We start from the raw sequence: 20202 nt of genomic DNA, 5'->3' as shown, positions 1-20202 counted from the left end.
ACAGAAAAGCTTTCTTAAAATTAGCTGGGCATGGTAGCATGCACCTCTGGTCTTAGCTATTAGGGAGGCTGAGGCAGGAGAATCACTTGAGCCTATGAGTTCAAGGTTGCAGTAAGCTACGATCACACCACTGTACTCCAGCCTGGGTGATAAGCAAGACCCTATCTCCAAAAAATAAAATAAGGAAATAAAGAATACCTTTTCTCCATTATGAAGAGCAGAGCAGAAACAAATATTAGGAGGAGCATATGCATTTATACACTGGACATTTGCTGTGTATCTAGTACATAGCCCGGTATGTGGTGGGCTCTCAACACATGGTTATTTAATGTACACACATGGTCTCAGAAAGGTCCTCATCTCAACATGGCAGAAGGGAAAAATGGACAGGTCAAAGCTCACTTTCTCCTGGTGGCAAGTTGTTCAACATCCTGAATCCCCTGAATAATCTTCTTTGAATATAGTTTACCTTATCGTTTTGCCAAACCACACAACAGTGAATAAACAGAGATTACAAACTCAAATTCTCAGAGGAGGCAGCCAGATTAAGTGTATGAGTGAAGTTGATTGAGTCAGGGAGAAAATAGAGAGTGGTAAATTAGTAGCCAGCATTTGAAATCATATTTCCCCCACATCGAGAAACAGAAATCAAGCTTATCTGGAAAAATAAAAACATCTGATAGTCCTGGGCCCATATTCTTATGTGGCAATAACCAGCTTGGGGTGAGAAGCCTGGCCCCTCACCCCCATGTTCTCCAGCCTCCCTGAGAGAGCAGGGTCTACTGCAGCGGATGCCCAGCACCCAGCCCCATGCTGCAGGCTTTCCCCATCCTAGCCTGGAATTCAGGTTTTCACAGCAAATCTATCCATTTTTAAGGGATGCTTCCTGTGTGGTTTGCTAGGGCTGCTGTCACAAAATACTGCAAAGTGGGAGGCTTCAGCAACACACATGTATTGCCTCACAGTTCTGGAGTCCAGAAGTCAAGGATCAAGGTGTCAGCAGGGATTGTTCCTTCTCAGGGCCGTGAGGGAAGGATTTGTTCTGGGCCTCTCTCCCAGCTTCTGGTGGTGTGCTGGCAATCTTTGGCATTCCTTGGCTTGAAGGCCTCTGCCTTTATCTTTACATGGCATTCTCCCTGTTTACATTTCTCTCTGTGCCCAAAGTTCCCCTTTTAATAAGGACTGTGGTCATATTGGATTGGAGGCCCACCCTACTCCAACATGACCTCATCTTAGCTAATGACCTCTGCACCCATCTATGTCCAAGCAAGGTCACATTCTAAGTCCTGGGGGTTAGGACTTCAACATTTGAATTTTGACTGTGCACAATTCAACGCCTAACACTCCCCACCATATTTTTTTAAACTTTGTATGCACCAAATAAACATATCTGCAGGCTGGAAACCACTGTAGGCTCCACTTTGCCACCTCTGGGCAGGAATTTCAAAGGAAGAATCGGAATGACAGACTGGATAGAATCAAAGAAACTCTGATATGGAGGGAAGGTCACTCCTCCATATCCCAAGCTTGGAAACCCTCTAAAGCACTCCTGGTGGCCAGCCAGCCTTGACAAGAACATTCTAGTAGTGGAGAATGCCTATGGCCAGTTAGCTTCTGTAATCTGCTCCTGTTCTCTAAGAACTCATGTGAATATCAAAGACAGAGATGAAGTCTTCATTGCCCTTTGTAACATGACTTACCAATGAAATAGAATCTTTTTGTGAGATATGAGCAGGGAGAACTGAGTGGAGGAGAGCTACAATTCTTTGTATTATAATGTATGTGTAATACTTTGTTTCCTGGATACCTAATTGCAGGGGCCACAGAGATCCCATTTAAGAGAACTTGCTGAAGGAACCATCATTGACTGGGTCTCCAGCCACCTCACCTTTGGACCTGCAGGAGAGTTTGTACCAAGACCACACCACTCTGGGCTGCTCCCAGGCAGTGACCAAGCATAGCAGAGGGGCAGGCCATTCTGTCTGCCATGGGGCCCTTCAGCAGCTCCCATCGGCCCAGGTTCTCCTCTTCCTCAGGGGTCAGGTTTGCATCCTGAGCTGAAAGTTTTCCCTACCCAGGGCATCTTTATGACTTTTGTGGGCCCATTCCTCCATAAAAAATAAATAAATAAAATAAACAACATTTTAGTTTATTACTACATTGGCATAAAGAGGTATATGATGTAGGCTAGAAATTATTATATTCATTTTACCCTTCCAATTTTCAAATAAGTAAAATTAAAATATTGTCATGGACCCCTAAAAATGCCATGGCTCCTAGGCACTATGGCTGCTGTGCCCAATAAGGACACTGGGCCTGTCCCCAGCTACTCTGGCTCCTTTCTCCTCAGAGCCTTCATAGCCATCTCTCCCAGGAAATCTCTTTCCCACCTAGTCCCAGCTTAGTGTCAGCTTCCACAGCCAGCCTTGTTGTAAATTCATCTTCCTTGCAGATGACAGACATCTGAGAGTTGTTTTTAAAGGGTCGTAACTCACCTGCTGTGTGGACAATATTTTGTGCATTTGCAGCCAAAGTGCCTCACTAGCAACTTGTGCTGAGGATGCTAGGTCAAGTGAACCACAATCACATTTCTGATCCAAAAAGCATCCAGAAAACACAGCACGATCTGCCCAAAGTGAGTCAGAGAGGCTGCTGGGAATAAGACCTAGACTGCTGACACTAAGTCTCATACAGAACCACCAGACTAGACCACATGCGTTTGTACCCTTTTTTTTTCCATCATTCATTTGTTGCCAAAGCTGGGTTCTATTTACTGACAATTTGAGCAACATTAAGCTTCTCATTGGGGAACAAAAGGTAGCTCATCATGAGTTTACTATCTCAGTTGAACTGTTAGGGGTGATTCAGAAATTGTCATTCGGGTGTCTGCCCCAGGAGAAGAGGCTGGAGGAATGACAGCCAAACCAGGCTGAGTGTGTCATCAGATACAATCTGTTCTGAGGAAGAGGAGTCAATGGGTAGGTGGCTGCAGGTGCCATTGTATTCTCCTTTCTAAAAACAATGATGGTAGCCTGGAGTTCTTGGAAAATTTGTCCAGTGTCTGATATTAGGAGAATCTTCCTGCCTAGTTCAATGAACCCAACACTCCTATCTGGCATAGGGCTCTAGAGCTTCCAGAACCTCTGGAAAAGGCTTTTTTTTTTTCTTTGTCAGATCTTTAAGATTCGAGTAGGATGAAACTAGGTATAGATGGACTTTAAGTAGACAGAATCCTTTAATCTGCCAAATCACTGGAGACCCTGCAGGCCACAGAGATTCTAAAGTATTACAACTTGAACTGAAAATGAAAGAGGTTATATGGGGGAAATGGGTTCCCCCATAAGATTAAGAATTGAGAAGCTTATTGCCACTCCTCTACAGTCTGTTCTGCTTTGCCATACACAGAGTGAAAATCAATCTATTATTACCTAATTCTGGATTATACACAAAGAGCCCGAGGTTTCTAGGCAAAAAAAAAAAAATTCAAATTCAGTTGAAAGAAAGATCACAGTTCTCAGTCATGCTGCCAGTGCTCAGGCCCCTTCTGGGATGGAGCCTGCAGTGCTGGTGTATGCACACTTGCTCCTGAAGAGGCCGTCTGTTCCTTTCTTGCAGCAGCCCTCTGTATTAGCTGAACTTTTCATGTGGAACCAGTGGCCCCTGGTAGTCAGCCATTTCCCCTTGCATTAGGGAAAGAACTTTAAAGGCGGTTCCTGAATGTTTATTTTCAAGCAGTCTGGCTCACCAGCATTCCCCCAAGACTGCCCTTGGCTTGGCCGCGGTGCCAGAGGCATCCTCTGACTCAGCTGTGATGTGCCCTGCTGGCCACATTTGCACTCCAGTTGTGTTGTCTGCTCCAGTGTTGCTGGTTGTCTGGACAAGCTGTCTCCCCAGTAGGGCAGACAACCTGGTCTGAAGAGATGTATGCCAGAGGGAAATAAATACCCACTGGTCTGCTGCCATGGTGAGCAGACGGCACCCAAAGATAATGAGTTATGATGCGTGTTTTTCCACCCTATGAGTCTGACAGTTATCTTCACAAGCCTTTAGTTGTACGGGTTTTGGTGGCCCTTACTATGATAAAGTCAGACTCTAGTCTTTTTATACAGCTTTCAAGGATGACGTAAGCATGAATGAATATTACGTGAGACTTCTCCTATCTGTGCTAAGACCTCAAAGCCCCAAACAATAAGTGACAACAACCTCTATTTTCTAAAGAGTGGTGCTAGACTGTCAATATGCTAAGTGGCAGCCCCTGGCACCTACCCCAGCTCTACAAGTGTTAGCCCATCTCTCCCTTCTAGCCTGTGCATATGAGAAGGCTCGAGATGAATCAGAGAGATTGGAGATGGGGTTTCTATAAAGAGTTGGGTTAGAGCTGCCCTGCTATGTGTTTCCTTTTGACCTCTCCAGGGAAGGCAAGGGGATTGCTTCCCTTTTCTTACCTTGATCTAAAGGAGGGGGCTTAAGGGAACCACTCATGGAAGAGGTAGAGGAAGGAAACTGCCATGTAACCTCATCCCCTCCCTTTTGAGCAGAAATTTCTGAGCTCTGCAGTTGCTCTGGACCTTGAGATGAAGGTGATCAGAGTTCTTGAAAAAGCTTGATCAGTGGTACTGGAGTGTGTGTGTGATGCAGAGATGGAGCCTGGCACTGGTGCATACATCTAAAGGCAAAAAACTGACTATAGGGACCCGTAGGGGAAGAGTAGAGAAAAAGGAGTTTGTTGCCAGTGAAATGCACTTCCAGAGTTTGAGGGGGCAATTTAGAAAGCAGCTGGGCTACAGTACCTTAAAAGGACTCTTCTCAAGAGAACTGCCTACCAGTGCGGTAATTCCGTTAGAAGGGAGCTGGTAGGGCATACCATGACTTATATGAGCTAAGCAGGATTCACAGATGGTCAGCCAGAGAGTTGCTCATCCCTGTCTGTCAACACTAAAGTGGGATCCCCCATTGGCCATGACAGGAATGCCAGAATTTGGCCATGTGCTGTATGAAGGTCATCAACTCTAGATTAAATAGCAAGAGGCAAGTGAAACCTTTTGTCCCTGGCCTTTGCCTTTCTGTTCCATCCACACCCTGCCCATTGCCTCCCAACTCTGAAGCAGCCAGAAGCAGTACAGTAAGAGGGAGAAGAAGTAGGGAAGAAAAAGGTGAAGTATGAAGAGACAAAGCACAAACCTTTCTCTCTACTGCTGTTGTGTGGCCCAGTCTCTGGGAAGATCTGAACTAGATGAGACATTGCAGTTGTGACTTGACTGCATCTAATCCTTGAAAATGAAGGTGTTTATTAATACCTGAAAGTAACTGGAAAGCCACAGTAAGTCATCCAAGGGCAGAGAAAGGAAATCCAGCAGACCTTGCACAAAGAAAATGGTAAGAAAATTAAGAAAGCTGCTTCCCTACCGAGTACTTACACCATGCACCAAATGGATCAATGCAGAGAGTAAATAAATAAGTCCTGTTAAAATGACTCTTGCTCATTCCAAACTGAAAAGAGAAAAGAGTGTCACGAGTCATGGAGCGATGATCCAACCATCTCATGATGTTTGATGGAATTAAATAACTCTAACCTTATTTTAGATTTTGAAACCTTGTCCAGCTTCTTCCAGAGTAGCACCACAAGCAGGCTTGGTTTTTTAAATCTTAGCAAAGAGATGCATCCCTCATTATTTTTCCAGCAATCATCTTTTTTTTTTTTTTTTTTTTGCTAAGGTATGTAGAAAACAGTAATGATCTGAGCTGTCAGTAGGTTACCTCCTGAAAGATTTTGTTTCACTTCATAAAATATGAATAAAGAAAGAAACCCATATGTGACGAATCAGAATTAAGAAAATACAGGATAAAAATTACATCCCCTCCAGTATTCCAAAGATGTCCCATCACAATTCTTACTGCATTATTTTAGTCATTTCCATCATCAGACAATAATTTGGGGGAACAATGCTCATTAAAAACCTTGACTCAATGTTTGGGGCAGATTGTTAGGAACATACAAGGAAATGAAGGAAAACTCATATCACATTGTAGTTTTCAGAAATTACATTCACTGTTTGCTTTTCTACAACACAAAGACTAGCACTCTCCTGGGAAGACTTCCCTCAACCCTCTCTGCAGTTCTGAAATTCCTAAGTAGACAATGAGCTTCCCTTCTGCATGCTGTTTCTCCAGTTTTTACCTGAAAGCAAAGGCAAAAGCTGCATCCAGTATGTGAATGAACACAAGATGAACTCACACAGAGCAAAATCTGCTGTTGCGGGCAGACATCTGAACCATTTAATCTTTACTTTGCCACCCAAATTGATAGAGCTCCGGGGAAATCAATACATGCGGTAGAAAGCAAATATGATAAGAGAGGGAACCTCTTTCCTTTTTAGAGCATTGGAGGGTTTATTTTGTTTTGTTTTAAAGAATGATACGGATCAAATCTTTGAGTCCTATGGGCAGAGCTTTTCAAATAAAATATTTTAGAGTCTTTTGAACTCATCATTTTTGGCCCTATCCTCTATAGGGGAAAGACTTACAGAGGACTCCAGGCATGAGGAGTGTGTGTGTGTGTGTGTGTGTGTATGTTGAGTGGGGATGTTGGCTAATGAATGGACAAAATATTAGTCCAAAGGTTGAAGAGAACTTGGAGTGAAATAGCAGGAAAGAGTGGAATGCAGGCAATCAGGCTTCCTGCTAATCATATGTAGGAATGTAGCCTGGAACTCAGGGGTTCCTCTGCCATGATCACATACCTTGGGATTCTCAAATGCTCTCCAAATATAAAATAAACCATCCACTCTCATGCCTCTACACTTTTGCACATGCTACATTTGTCTCCCCCTTATGCATCTGGCCAAATTCCAGTTCTACTATTACTTCCTTAAGAGGGCCTTCTCTGTACCCCAAAACCAAGGTGATCTTTTGTCTGTGGTTTCATATCATTTATTTCATACCTCTATTAGTCATACATTACTGTGCATGCTTGCAAGTTTATGTAGCATTTTGGTATTCAGATAATCTGAGAAATGCCTTAATGTACATGAGCACAGAACTATATTACAGGTGGTGAGAAATCCTGAAATAAAGAAATCTGTTTAACTTTCTTTAATGCAGGGTTTCCCCAGTTTATTTGACCACATATCACCTTTGTGCCCCATATAAGGATTAGTTTACTAAAAACTGGTATTATAGGGAAGGACATTTTGGGAAAAGTTGGTTCCTGTAAACTCTTTGAGGTTAATGACTGTTTTTTTTTTTTAAAGCATCATTTTTTAAAAATTATACTTTACATTCTGGGATACATGTGCAGAATGTGCAGGTTTGTTACATAGATATACATGTGCCATGGTGGTTTGCTGCACCCATCAACCCATCATCTACATTAGGTATTTCTTCTAATGCTGTCCCCACCCCCTGACAGACCCCGGTGTGTGATGTTTCCCTCCCTGTGTCCATGTGTTCTCATTGTTCAGCTCCCACTTATGAGTGAGAACGTGCGGTGTTTTTCTGTTCCTGTGTCAGTTTGCTGAGAATGATGGTTTCCAGTTTCATCCATGTCCCTGCAAAGGACATGAACTCATCCTTCTTTATAGCTACATAGTATTCCATGGTGTATATGTGCCATATTTTCTTTATCCAGAATGACTTTTTTTATGTCACCAGGGTATGCAAGAATGTAAATATAAATACATGTAAAAAGTGCTTATTATGTGTTTGTTGAATGAGTGAAGGAATGAATAATGATCAGTGAAGAAGTGTCATTCTGGTGTTGAGGCTCTGACTGGACTTACTGTATAATCCCCTGGATGTCTGGAAGGTGCGTAGTCTTCTTAGACTTCCTCCCTTCAGCCCTCAGGTCAGCTTGTTTTTCAGCCCACAGTATTGACATATGGGGACTAAGCAATGCTAGTAGGAAAAGCTGCCTGCCTTGGGGAAGTATTCTAGAATAGCCAAGGAAGAAGAGGAAGAATGGGAAAATAGAGAGAGGGAGATGGGAGGGGAAGAGGGAAGAGAGGCAAGTGCTTATGTCAGGGGTGACAGCACCCTACCAGCAAGTCTTAGTGCTTCTCAAGGATGACCACACCACTATGCTTACGTCTTGACCCTTCTGGTCAAGACATTAGAAAATCCAGGGCCTCTTTTCCTCACCCCTTGGTCCCTTTAGTCCTCTTTTTTTTTTTTTTTTTTCTAATGCCAAATGCTATGTGCTTATAAGTATCCAGGAGGGACTCAAGCCATTTTGAAATAGATCTCACTGAATGGTGAACTTGGAGATTTTGGTAAATAGCATTAGGCAAGGAGAGAAAAGTAAAATATTGGAACTCCAATGCATCTTAGAGATCATTGAATTCAAATTGCTCATTTGCAGATGCATCAATGGAGACACTAAGAAGTTAAGGGTTTAGTCAAGGTAATAAAGTACTCTGATAACTGGGCCTGGAGCACAAGTATTTGGACTCCTAGCCTGGGGCTCTTTCTCTATCCCTAGGGACACAAATATAGTCAGAATATTCTAAGATTCAGAGGAAGGACTAGGAGAATTACACTCTTCAAAGGACGAATTGCACTCAGGTAACACAAGCAAATGGATGATTTGACACTAGCCCACTGGTCTGTTGCCTCTTCCAAGAAATATATGTTCTCCCCAGCCAGCTGCCTCTTGCCATCGAGGATGAAAAATGAAACACTGAATAATCACTGAATCATAACATTGGTTACCCACAGGGTTTGACTTTGGAACTAATTTTTAAATGATTTGGGAAAAGTTCTTTAACACTTCCCCATTGCTAAATTTGCCTCTCTGTGCAACTGTGATAATGACACAAGAAATAATCGTCATTTTGATGCATCAGCCTTTCAAGATCCTTTCTGTTCCTTGTATTAGATTCTTAAGATATGACAGAAAAACAATCTCAAAACTAGCCTATTGTCACACATGAAGAAAAAGTCATCTGGCTTTTCTTTCCTGAAACCCCAAGAGATTGTTAGCTGCTTTACTCATTTACATAAAGCTCTCCAGAGTTGGTGACATTTTACTATTTTGAGTTAACCCAACTGTCTTTTAAAATACTCATGCAGATTCATGGATTACTTTGCCATGACTGGTTATCATTCACTCTACACAGAGCACTTATTTATAGTGTGGTTCCTACAAAGGGCCCCAAATGAGGATGGGCCACTTATTTATAAGGTAAAAATATGGGCTATCCGTAGAAAAACTCCAGTCCTTTGTCACTGTCAAAAGTGCTAAACAGCACTTTGGGAGGCCGAGGCGGGCGGATCACCTAAGGTCAGGAGTTCGAGACCAGCCTGGCCAACATGGGGAAACCCTGTCTTTACTAAAAATACAAAAATTAGCTGGACAAAGTGGTGGGTGTCTGTAATCCCAGCTACTTGGGAGGCTGAGGCAGGGAGAATTGCTTGAACCCGGGAGGTGGAGGTTGCATTGAGCTGAGATTGCACCACTGCACTCCAGCCTGTGCAACAGAGCAAGACTCCGTCTCAAAAAAGAAAAAAAAGAGGGCTGAACCTTGCTTTGCTTTTAAAGGTAGGAAGTACATAAACATGCTTTTTTTTTTTGTCTTATCTCAGTTTCTTATGTAAGTGACCCCAGATGCATCTGAAGAAACAGTTTCTAGGGGATTCTTCTGTACTCTTGCTCCACCTTTTTACTCTCCATCTATTGAAATAATCTCTGTCATGTTAATCCATCTAAATACACTGCTGTGATGGTGTCTCTCCCCTGCCCAAACACCTGTGTGGCCTCCCATTGTCAATGAAATAAAGTTAAAATCTCTTTCCTGGCATTCCAGGCATTTTAGAATTTGCCCCTGCACTGCTTTCTCAGCCACATCTCTCCCCCCATCCACCCCTTGTAGCACAACCACTGTATCATTGCTCTTAGCTTTTTCTCATCTTTGTCAAAATCATACCCATCCCCGAAATACAGTTTACTTCTTTTATCATGTCTTCTAGGACATCCAAGCAGTGAGGGACCTCTTTTGTCTCTGAATTCCCAACACCTTTCTTTTTTGATGGAGGAAGGAGACCACTCTTATTGCACTTGACACATACCACCCTTTGTTAACATCCATTTGTGGTAGAAATCCCTTTTCCTTTCTTGAGAGCATCTTCCTTGAAGCTGGGAAGGGGCCATAGAGGATCTGTCATTTTAATTGTCATTTACCCCATTATATCTAATGCTGGGTCAAATTAATGAAAATGCTAGATTTAAAGTTGTGTTTGTTTTAAACAGGCAAGCTCCATGAGACTCCAGTCTTTTTATTTGTGGTTACTTATAAAGAGCTTATTCTAAGAAGCCTGAACGTGTTGTAAAAGAAACTTGTCAAATGAAGGTTGCAAAATAGAAGTTGGCCAACAGGGCCTGACCTGCAAGTGTGTTTTATTGGCCCACACTGTGATTTTAGAAAATATTCACTAACTTTTAAAAATTTGGGAAATCTCACACACACAAAAAAATCCCCTGCCTTCCTAATGATCTTGAAACATCAAAAGATCTGGCAACCCGGGCTTACATTCTCACACAGCAGCAACTCACTGGAGTCAAGTAGCCTTTGCACAGGGTCTCTGCCATCTAGTTTGCCGCAGTCCTCACCCAGCCCACATGTCATTTGCTTATACTGTCTGCCTGGCTGTTACAGGGAATTGAACCTGAGACTCTGGATATAAAGGAGAAGATAGAATAGGAGCAAAGAGAACAGTAAGGTTAGGATGAAGACTGTCCAGAGTCAAGATAAGCTGAAGGATGAGCACTTTTGAAAAAAAGAGTTGGAGACATGGTTAAATATATTCAGATGAAGAGAAGCAATAGTGAATGAAGAAAAATGGTAAGAACCATAAAAGGTCATTATGTCTTCAGGCATGGGGACACACTGTCACCATCAACAAATTATTAGGATGAGTATATTACCTCAATATCTATGCGCAAAGGATGAAAAGAGAAAAAGTTAACTGTTTGCAATAGAATAAAAATTCCTGTTCTTGTTCTTGTTGAAAGGCCAGCTGCCAGAAGCTTCTCGCTCCGCGGAGACCTTGGAGTCGAGGATGAAATGTCTTACAACTGTGGGGAGACCTAGGCTTTTCCAAAGCCTACCAGGGTCCAGGTGAGAGCAGTGGTAACCCACAAGTAAGTAAGCCCTTGCCCTTGTCTCTCTTCTGTGGAGGACTTCTCCTCAAAGCTGACTTCTCGCTGGTAACACAACCTCACCTCCCATTTTCCTTGCAGAGAAGCAGCCTTCTTGGCCACTAGGGGGGCCTGTTGCACACCACATTCAGAGCTAATCATCAGTATTGGCTCACCTCACTGTCACTCGGGAAGTTCTTAGGACCCATTCCCATCCTTTGATCTATCTTCAGTGAAAAATAACCTAGGATTTTTCCAGCCTTGTCTTTAGAAATGAGAAATATCAAACAACAAATACACAAGAAAGTAAAGCATAATATGGAAATATGAAAATGCAAGACTAGGCCACAGGTGAAGGAGAACCTTTAATGGGATGGCCTTCCCCTTAGCTACAGAGCTCACAGCTGCAGTTTGTCTCTACCTCACTGTAGATCCTTCCCTACTCTTCTGTCACACCTCCTGGTTCCTACTTAGTTCCTACTCACCCTCCTCCCTCCTCTCTTCCCTGTTGACAGAAGCCACAGCTAGGTCAGTGCAGGAAGTGGGAGGAGACAGCAGAAAAATTTATCCTGGGAAAAGGACTCTATTTGACCCCAGCTCACCCAGTTCACTCTTGAAGGTGTGATCCTGTGGGAGAATGGAGTGGACATTCCGAATACTTCCTCCTCCAACAAACCAGTTCACATTGGGATTCCAGCGGTTCACAAAGCCACAGAGATGATTTTCTTCAAAGTCACATTCTGGGGAAGGGAAACAAAAACACTTCATGGAGACACAGTCACACCTGGGTACATGCATCCTACTACAGAGTTTGCTCTTAGATATTCAGAAGTTTCTCTCTTCCTTTGCCCACTGCAACCTTTCTACCAGGACCCCCGCACAATTTTGGCCAAGAAGAGAGACAGATCCTGTAATGAATCAAGATTCTAATTCATCATTGGCCCTTTGGATTATGGCCCTTCCACTTATTAGCCATGTCACTTGGAGCATGACTTACCACTTTTTGTAGCCTCTGTGTCTCCATATGTGAAATGGGGACAATGTTCCCACTTCACAGAGCTATTGTAAGTGTGGAGAGCCCCCAGAACAGTGCCAGGCATGTGGTCAGTGCTTGGTACAAGTCAGCTATTTTTATCAGTCACCTCTGTCTCAAAGCACTGTTCAGGGTTATGCTCGTAGCTCTAGAAAATTTTTTCCACAACCCTTTCTTGAATCTAGTGGCCCAGTCCTCCATTCCTTTCTCTTCTCATGATGAACAAGTTGCCCAGAGCTGAGGGACATGTGTCTGAGATGCTAAAATTCCCTGTTTTTCTTATAAATCAGAACCCAGGTAACATAGGTGGGGCAGATATATCCTAGGTTCTGGTCCCTTTTGCAGCTACTGAGTAGAGAAGAGAGAGAAGATAATCAGATCCCCCTCTTCTAACCTTAGTGTCATTGGCATGTTTGCATGGATATATTGGTCTCCATCAACAATTGTTCCTTAAAAGGGAGCAAGAAACCCACAAGCTAATGCCTCCATTGACCCTTATAATCACACAGTTAAACTAGGAAGTATAATTGTGCTGGCCACTGGCCCCCTGCGGATCCACGTTGCTCTTCTCCACCTGATAGGTCCTGCAGCGGTTGACCTATCTGGACTGTATCAATGGGCTACCCTGCCTTCCATCTCCCTGTTGGATTCGACCAATGGAGGGTGGAAGGAGAATGAAATCAAGGGTTTACTTGCCCAGCAGTCTCCCAGCCAGGTCGCCATGAGTTGGCAAGTCTTGTCAAGCAGCCCTTGTTTGACAAATAGCTATTGTTTACAGGTACTGGAAACTACTCCTCCCTTGTCCTTTCAGACCAAAAGAAGATAACAGTTCATGAATCATCACTGTTACTAGTCCTGGGTCACAGAGCTGTCCCTTGCTGGCTTCCTTTACCACTCACACCTTTGTGGTCTCTTCAGTGAGCTTCCCTCAACTTACTCAGGTTGAGTGTACCCTCTGTTTCCTCCCTCCTGCCAGGATCTTGACTGGTGTAGTCAGCAATGTGTTTTTACATTAGCAAGCACCGAACATTTCTAAGATTTTCATTTTCAATGTTTCCACCGCAGTGTCTGCTAGCCAATGCCCTAACATTCAGCGCCAAATGCTGCTGAAGAGTAAAATAAAAAGCAAAATATTCCTCAATATGCCAGGCTCCATTCTGAGCACTTTACATAAATTAACTTATTCAATCCTCAAAGCAGCCCCATGACATAGGCACTGTTACTAACCTCATTTTACAGATGAGCAATGGAGAGAGGCAGAGAAAGTACCCAGAAAGAAAGAAGTCAGAGTGTGATCATAGAGTTTAACAAGATAAAAGTGTTGGCATCGTTTTGTTTTAAACAAATCAGAAGTCACCACATCATTTGAAGAAAGGCAATTAACATGTTTTGGATGTCCAGCACTGTATATACCAATTATTTTCATAACCAGGATATCATTCCTTCTCCTAAGAATCCTAGGAGGGAAGCTTTTTATTCCTATTTTACGGATGCCAAGAGGCTGAGGCTCAGTAAGCTGATTGAGCCAGCAGGTGGCGCTCCACCAGGGGTGTCTGACTTCCCTGTCGTTCACAAGCTGTGCAGATGCCAGGTAGAAGCCCAGCGAGAGGGAAAAGAGCCTGGGCCTCACTGTATCTTCAGAAAATGGTCTGTTTTCTTTCACTTGCCCTAGAGATATCATTGAGGTCAAAACAGACAAGTGAAACGTACGGGAATTAGCAAAGGCTTTTTTGTTGCTGTTGTCGTTCAGAATATTCTTTGACTCTCCTTTCTCTTCCTCGTCACATTCATTTAGCCTTCAAGAGTTGTCAGTGCTGAAAAATCTCTCAATTCTACTGCCTTTTTCCGATTCCACTGCTAATTCAATATTACCCTCATTATGCCCCCTCTGTAAGGTCACAGCTGCTTCCTAGGGGTTTTCCCACCTGCTATGCATTTTCCTTGTACCCAACTCATTTTCCACGTGGCAGCTGGAGTCATCTGAAAGTGCAGCTGCACACTTCTCCCCTGCTGGCTGACCCACATGATTCAGCAGGTCCAAGCTCCACATCCTGCATCCACACTCTTCCATCACAAACTCCCTTAGCAGTCCTGGTCTTCACTTCAAACACCCTACTCAGCCTCTTGCCTTTGCCTGAACCTGCCCTGTTTCTTTCTCCCCACAGGGGTCTGGCCATGGAGAACCCTTGCCTTCCTACCCTGCACCTCCACTTAACTAAATTCTTCTCCTTCTTGAAACTCCTGCTCCAGTGCACTGTCCCTATTCAGTCCTCTCCAATTTCCTCTCCTCCTCCCTGCGCCTCTCCACTGCACAGCTTGTCCTTCCTCAGCAGTATTTGTCATATGCAGAACTAGCTTCAATGTAGACAAATAGGAACTGAACCACCATAGGACAGAATTTATCCTTTCTTTATGCCCTCTTGGAAGCTGGCAGATAAGAGACAGACAACCAACTCTGCTCAAGTGAAATCTGAGTGACAACTGTGATTATTAAGAGGAGAGCCGTGGTGTGCCAAGAGAGAAATAAGGGAAAGGAGGTAATACAATGTCTGCTTTTCTGGCACATGCTACAAAAAGCTGAGTTTCCAGCAATTTGTAAATTATTTTAATCAGAATGTGTTGAGGTTAAGGTGGCAGCTCTGAAGTTACAGTTCCTGCATCTATGTTTCTTTCATTAATCCAGACTGTACAGGCAGATTCTAATGAGCCTTCCCACACTAAAGACAAAAAACATACAGTATTCAAATGAATCTAGCAAAGAATTTAAACCAGTATGCATTATGCAGTGCATTCTATAAAATAGTTGGTCTTTAGGATTGATTCAGTTCCCTCTGGCAACAGTAACTTTTAGAAAAATACTCACAATTTGATTCAATGAAAATGAAGCCCACTTACCAATACAGTAGCCGGTTGTCATCTTGATTTCAAACAGTGCAATGCTGGCTGTGTTTCCCTGTCCTAGTACACCTTCTATTAAAATCTGCACAACATATGGGGAAGAAGGGGAGTTAGACTTCAAAACATCATGTTTCCTTGGTTCAGTATTTCAGCTATTAGTCTGGAGCTGTTCAGCCACTTAAGGCAAAACAGGATAGTTAGTCTCAGCTAATTGCTATTGGATACCAATTTCACTACGGTCTTTACTAAAAGAATGTGTGTGTATATATGTGTGTGCATGCGCATGTGCACATAAACTCATACATCAAAACTTCAAGGTAAATAAGGCATCTGATAGAAGCTCAGAGTCAGCTGTCTTTTCTTCTCTTGCTATCCCAACCACCACCACCTTCAGTGCTTGTGGTAGCACTTGTGGTCCTGTTTCTGAAAGTAATCACTTTTTCTCCTGTGGTTTTAGCCCTATATTCTGCAACTATGCTGGCAGATTTAGGAGGTGATAACTGCTGGGAAGAAGTTGTTGAAGAGAGAACTCAGAGCCCCCATGCTCCATCCTCAACCACTGGCTGACAGGGAAGGACTCCAAGCAGACAGCGGGTATTGCAGAGTAAAGTATTTCAAGCTTTTCAAAGAAGTGGGATGGGACAGGAAATTGAAAGACGGATTAGGAATGGGGAATATTTTCATGATGGCTCCATTGTGTCCTCGACGAAATATTTTCAATAAACATCACACTTCATGGCCAGGTGTGTTTGGATCCCATCCTCCTTCCTTATCCAGTCCACACCCAGCTTCACCTTACATTCGCTACCTTCCTTTTCCAGGACTCCCAAAGGAACAACTTCCCTCTTTGAAAAGGAAATGGAACATGTCCTTTAAGTATCTTTTCTCTTTTAAAGTATTTTCACTTTCCTTTTATTATAACCTTTTGTTCAAAATTTGTAGCAAAGAAATGATTAAGAAGATAAACACATAGCACACACAATTTAGAAGGATGAAATAAAATTATAGAAATGAGAATACTCCCTAAAGCCATAGAAAATCTATTTTCATTGAAGAGGTTGATTTAAGCCCCATTTAGATTTTTACAGAAGGCTCATTTAAATAGATGGGAAAGAAATCTGGGAAGAAGCTCTTTTAAGGAATAAACAAAATGTTAATTTCCATTGCTAATATTCTTCTGTGGTATGTATCTTATGAAACATCACGTCATAATCCAGGAGATAACTAACCTCCATGTCAGAAGTTTTCATAAGATTTTAGAATAGTATAAAGCAAAGATAATAGGCCTTATATCTTTCTCCTAAACTCCACCTACCTTGAATTTCTTGGAACTGTTTTGCAAATCCAAGCTGGCTATGAGCCAGCTGTCTGAAGGTTCCTTAGCTGACCAAAGCATGCGATCAAAGCTTTCATCTTCAAATCTCATGTAGAGGTTCAGCTGGCTGGGATCTGACAGAGACTCTGAAGATGTGGTTATCTGGTAGACCAAGCGGAGGCAGCTCCATTCCTCAGCCTGTAAGTCAGGACTTAGTAGCACAGCTTTCTCCCCCTGCTTGCCAAAGGAGGTATCCACATAAATGTAATGGCCTGGAAAGAGAAAGGAACACAGGAAAAGGATCAATTTTTGGTTTGCAACCTGGAAAAATACGTAACTGCAGTTCAGTAAATCTCTGGGCAGATAAACCTGCAGATATATTTTGTCAACCCACTGAAAGTTGCCTGAACACTGGATCACTGGCCTCTTTTGAAAAAATTACAAAGCACTGAGACCATGTTGCCAGATGATGACAACAGGCTGGAGCTGAGTGGTGCTGCCTCTTCAGAGGGTGGCATGTGGTCTCCACTTTGCCATAATTGCCATCACTCCCTCTTCACTCCTCACACTGAGTGTCTCTGCTTTTTATTCTTTTACACCAGGCCCATTTAGCACATTGCATTCATCTCCCTGGTCCCCATAGGCATATGTGTCTGCAGGCTGAGGGACATCAGAATCAGAAGAGCGGCATGACTGAAGTCAGAATAACTGGGTGGACTCAACCTTCTCCTTACATAGCTCTCCCCATTACCTAATGTTTCAATCTGCATTTAACTTGCATCATTATGTAGACTGAATTGATTTGGTTACCTAAGCCTGGATCTTGGGACCTAGGCAGAAAAAGTACATTGTAAGCTATTTTTTTTTTAAATTAGGAGCAAGACTTCCTTCCCTTGACTCTTCCATGATCAAATTTCATAGTTCTGAGAAATAAATGAGGAAACACTTGCAGAACATGTAGCACAGGGCTGGGAAAGCACTGGACACTCTGGGACTAGCAATCGTCCTTCCTTCTCCTCTATCCTCACTTCTCCTTACGGATTCCCTGTTTCCTCCTTTCTCCTTCTCCTCCTCTCTTCTGTCTTATTCCCCTTTCCCCGTCCTTCTCCTCCTCCTTTCCTTTTCCTCTGTTCATTCTCCTTCCCTTCTCCCTCTACCCTCCTAATATTGACAAGTGCTTTCTGCTGGCTGTACAAGATATGAAAAGCATTTCTATAAAAATTGGTGGGGCATTGAAGCCAAGAACCTTAACTCGAGCCTTCCAAACCCACCTCTGGCCATCTGGTTTCCTGTATCAATGATCCAATTGCCTGTGGGTCTTTGGGGACCTCCTGGGCCTTTCTGGCCTGCAGATTCTCATGCTTTCTCGGAGGGCCCCACATTCATGGCTGTCATTTAACCTGCTGTCTTTCATCCTGTGGCTTCCACCACGCTGTGTCTGCACTTCAGTCTCCCTAACCCTAAACTCTTACTAGAAAGGATCTGAAAAGCCTCTTTGTTTTGCTTGATGTTCTTCAGCCTGTCCTCCCACGCTTGTTGTCTCAAATGCCCATCCCAGCCTGGATCCTTATCTCCGTGGCGAGTACCGACAGGCTAACTGGAGCTCAGATGACGGCCATCCTCACATGAGGGACACAGTTATGGCATTGTCTTCAGGGATCCTTTCTTGCCGACTGAAGGATTTCAAGATCAAGATCTAACTCTTGCTGGCAATCTTCTTAACATAGCAACCGCCCACTGGGTGCAGATAGCAATTGCTTCTAGATGCCAACCCAGGCACCCTTGTGGAGAAATCTGGCCCTTGCAGCAATTGCTGACACCACCATACCTCCCACGTACAGGCGACACTCACTGCAACTCAGGCCCAAGTGCTGTTCTAAGTGCTTCACGTGCATTTCCAAGGTGAAGGGCTTGTTGGGTTTGACTATTCTAAGCTGGGGCTCTTGAGGCCAACCCTTTTTGGATAAAAGTGCTGCTTCTTGTGGCATGAGGAATGTATTAGCACCATCCTGTTTCCCCACTCTTTGCTACTGCCCCAAAAGAAGGGACTTCAAGCAGGCTGGATTGGGGGAGATCACATGAGTACCTCAAACCTTTTCCGAAGAAGTAGAGAGTTGGGACATGGAGTATAAAAGAGGAAAGAAACAAATAAAGACCTTGCTATGTCCTATCAACATTCATATCAAATACCAACTTTGCTGCCATGGGAGGCTCAATTTTCCCTGGGCACTTCCCCAGCCTCCCCTTTTCTCTCCCTCTCCTTTTCCTTTCCCCACTCTAGAAAGGGACAACTCAAAGCAATGCTCTTAAAGTTGAGCCCAGAGTCACCTGGATATCTTGTTCAAATACACATCCCCAGGCCCACCCCTTGAGTTTCCAATCCAGTAGGGCTGGGGTGATGCTGCATTTCTAACAGATTGCATTTCTTGGACGTTCCAGGTGATACTGATGCTACTGGTCTTTGAGAACTGCTGACTTACAATGTATGGACAGGTAAATAGGGTTCATTCTCCATCCACCTCTCAACTACCAAAGAAAGTGCAGGCTCCTGTAGCATGTAAAGGAGGCAGGCAACGGTTCTGCTGGAAGGTACAACTCGAATTTAAGTGAATGTGTGTTAAAGCAGGTGCACAGAGTCCATCTGCTGGTGATTATCTTGGCTTTTCAGTGAGTGCCATAAAAAACTTCTCTTGACATTCTCTCTCACCTGATCAGATTTTACTATAAGCTTATGCTAATGTTCTCTTATCAAGAACCTTTGAGAGCACACACTATATAAAATATACTATTTAAAATACCTAGATTTTATTCTGTGTGATGAAAGTCGGTGCTATTCATTGAGTGATTTTGACATCTTAGCCATAAATGTGGGTTATTTTAAAATATTGGAATTTTGCATTTAAATTAAAGATCTCATATTTGTTTTTAGGTCACGCCATGTGAACGTGCCTCTTAGCAGCATTACAGTCCATGCAAAGATGTATCTACCCAGCTGATTGGATGCAATCCACTCAGCAGAATGATGCATTTTCCTAGACCTAATCATTAGCCCAAGCACCGCCCACCTCCACTATCACTGCCAACTTCAAGACTAATTTTCTAAATTAATCACTACATTTTCCAGGCCTGCTCTGGATACAGCCTTAGAATCCTTCTAAATATAGTGCTCCATGTAACCACTACCAATCAATCTGAGTTGGCACTTGAGTTGAAACTACTTGTTATCTCTGCTTGTGGCTTCAGTGTAGGGGTATATTTTGTGGTCACGTTATAGCTAAATTGAACTAGAAGCAACACGGTATATTTTGAAGAAGTTTTAGAAAATATAGGATGAGGAAGATATTAATGTCAAGGATGTTGTCTTGACATTAAGAAATTTGCTAAGAAATTTAGCACTGCCTTGTCACTAAGAAAATTGCTATTCTAGAATAAATGTGTGAGTTCTTTTTACTTAAAAAGAATCATTTTACCACCAAGTGAATTAACGAAGTTTTCTTTGGGTGTAAAATGTTTTATTTATTCCATCTTAATCAAATTGATATTTGGAAGTTAACTTTAGACATAATTCACATTCCATAGAATTCACCCTTTTAATACAATTCAGAGGTTTTTAGCATGTTCATAAATTTGTGCACCATCACCACTATCTAATTCCAGAACATTTTCACCATAACCCCAAAAGGAAACCCTGTATCCATTAGCAGTCATCCCTCATTCTCCCCACCCCTAGCCTCTGGAAACCACAAATCTACTTTCTGTCTGCCTGAACTTGCCTATTCTGGAAACTTTATATAAATACAATTATATAATATGTGTCCCTTTGTG

The 20202-nt window shown here is 42.9% G+C and overlaps 1 protein-coding gene across 3 annotated transcripts in view; it reads right to left on the bottom strand.

Moving 5' to 3' along the window:
* Positions 1-20202, bottom strand: part of MAMDC2 (MAM domain containing 2) — a 177452-nt gene that overhangs the window by 96012 nt on the left and 61238 nt on the right. For all 3 annotated transcript variants that reach the window (XM_031014898.3, XM_031014897.3, XM_004048109.5), the window contains exons 3-5: positions 16378-16649; positions 15060-15144; positions 11734-11871 (exon numbers count right to left, since the gene is read on the bottom strand). In XM_031014898.3, the coding sequence (XP_030870758.1) occupies positions 11734-11871; positions 15060-15144; positions 16378-16649 (495 nt within the window). The remainder of the gene's footprint in view (positions 1-11733; positions 11872-15059; positions 15145-16377; positions 16650-20202) is intronic.

This window comes from Gorilla gorilla, chromosome 13 (assembly GCF_029281585.2).
Source record: "Gorilla gorilla gorilla isolate KB3781 chromosome 13, NHGRI_mGorGor1-v2.1_pri, whole genome shotgun sequence".
Classification (NCBI taxonomy): domain Eukaryota; kingdom Metazoa; phylum Chordata; class Mammalia; order Primates; family Hominidae; genus Gorilla; species Gorilla gorilla.
This window is presented reverse-complemented; position numbering and strand designations above follow the sequence as displayed.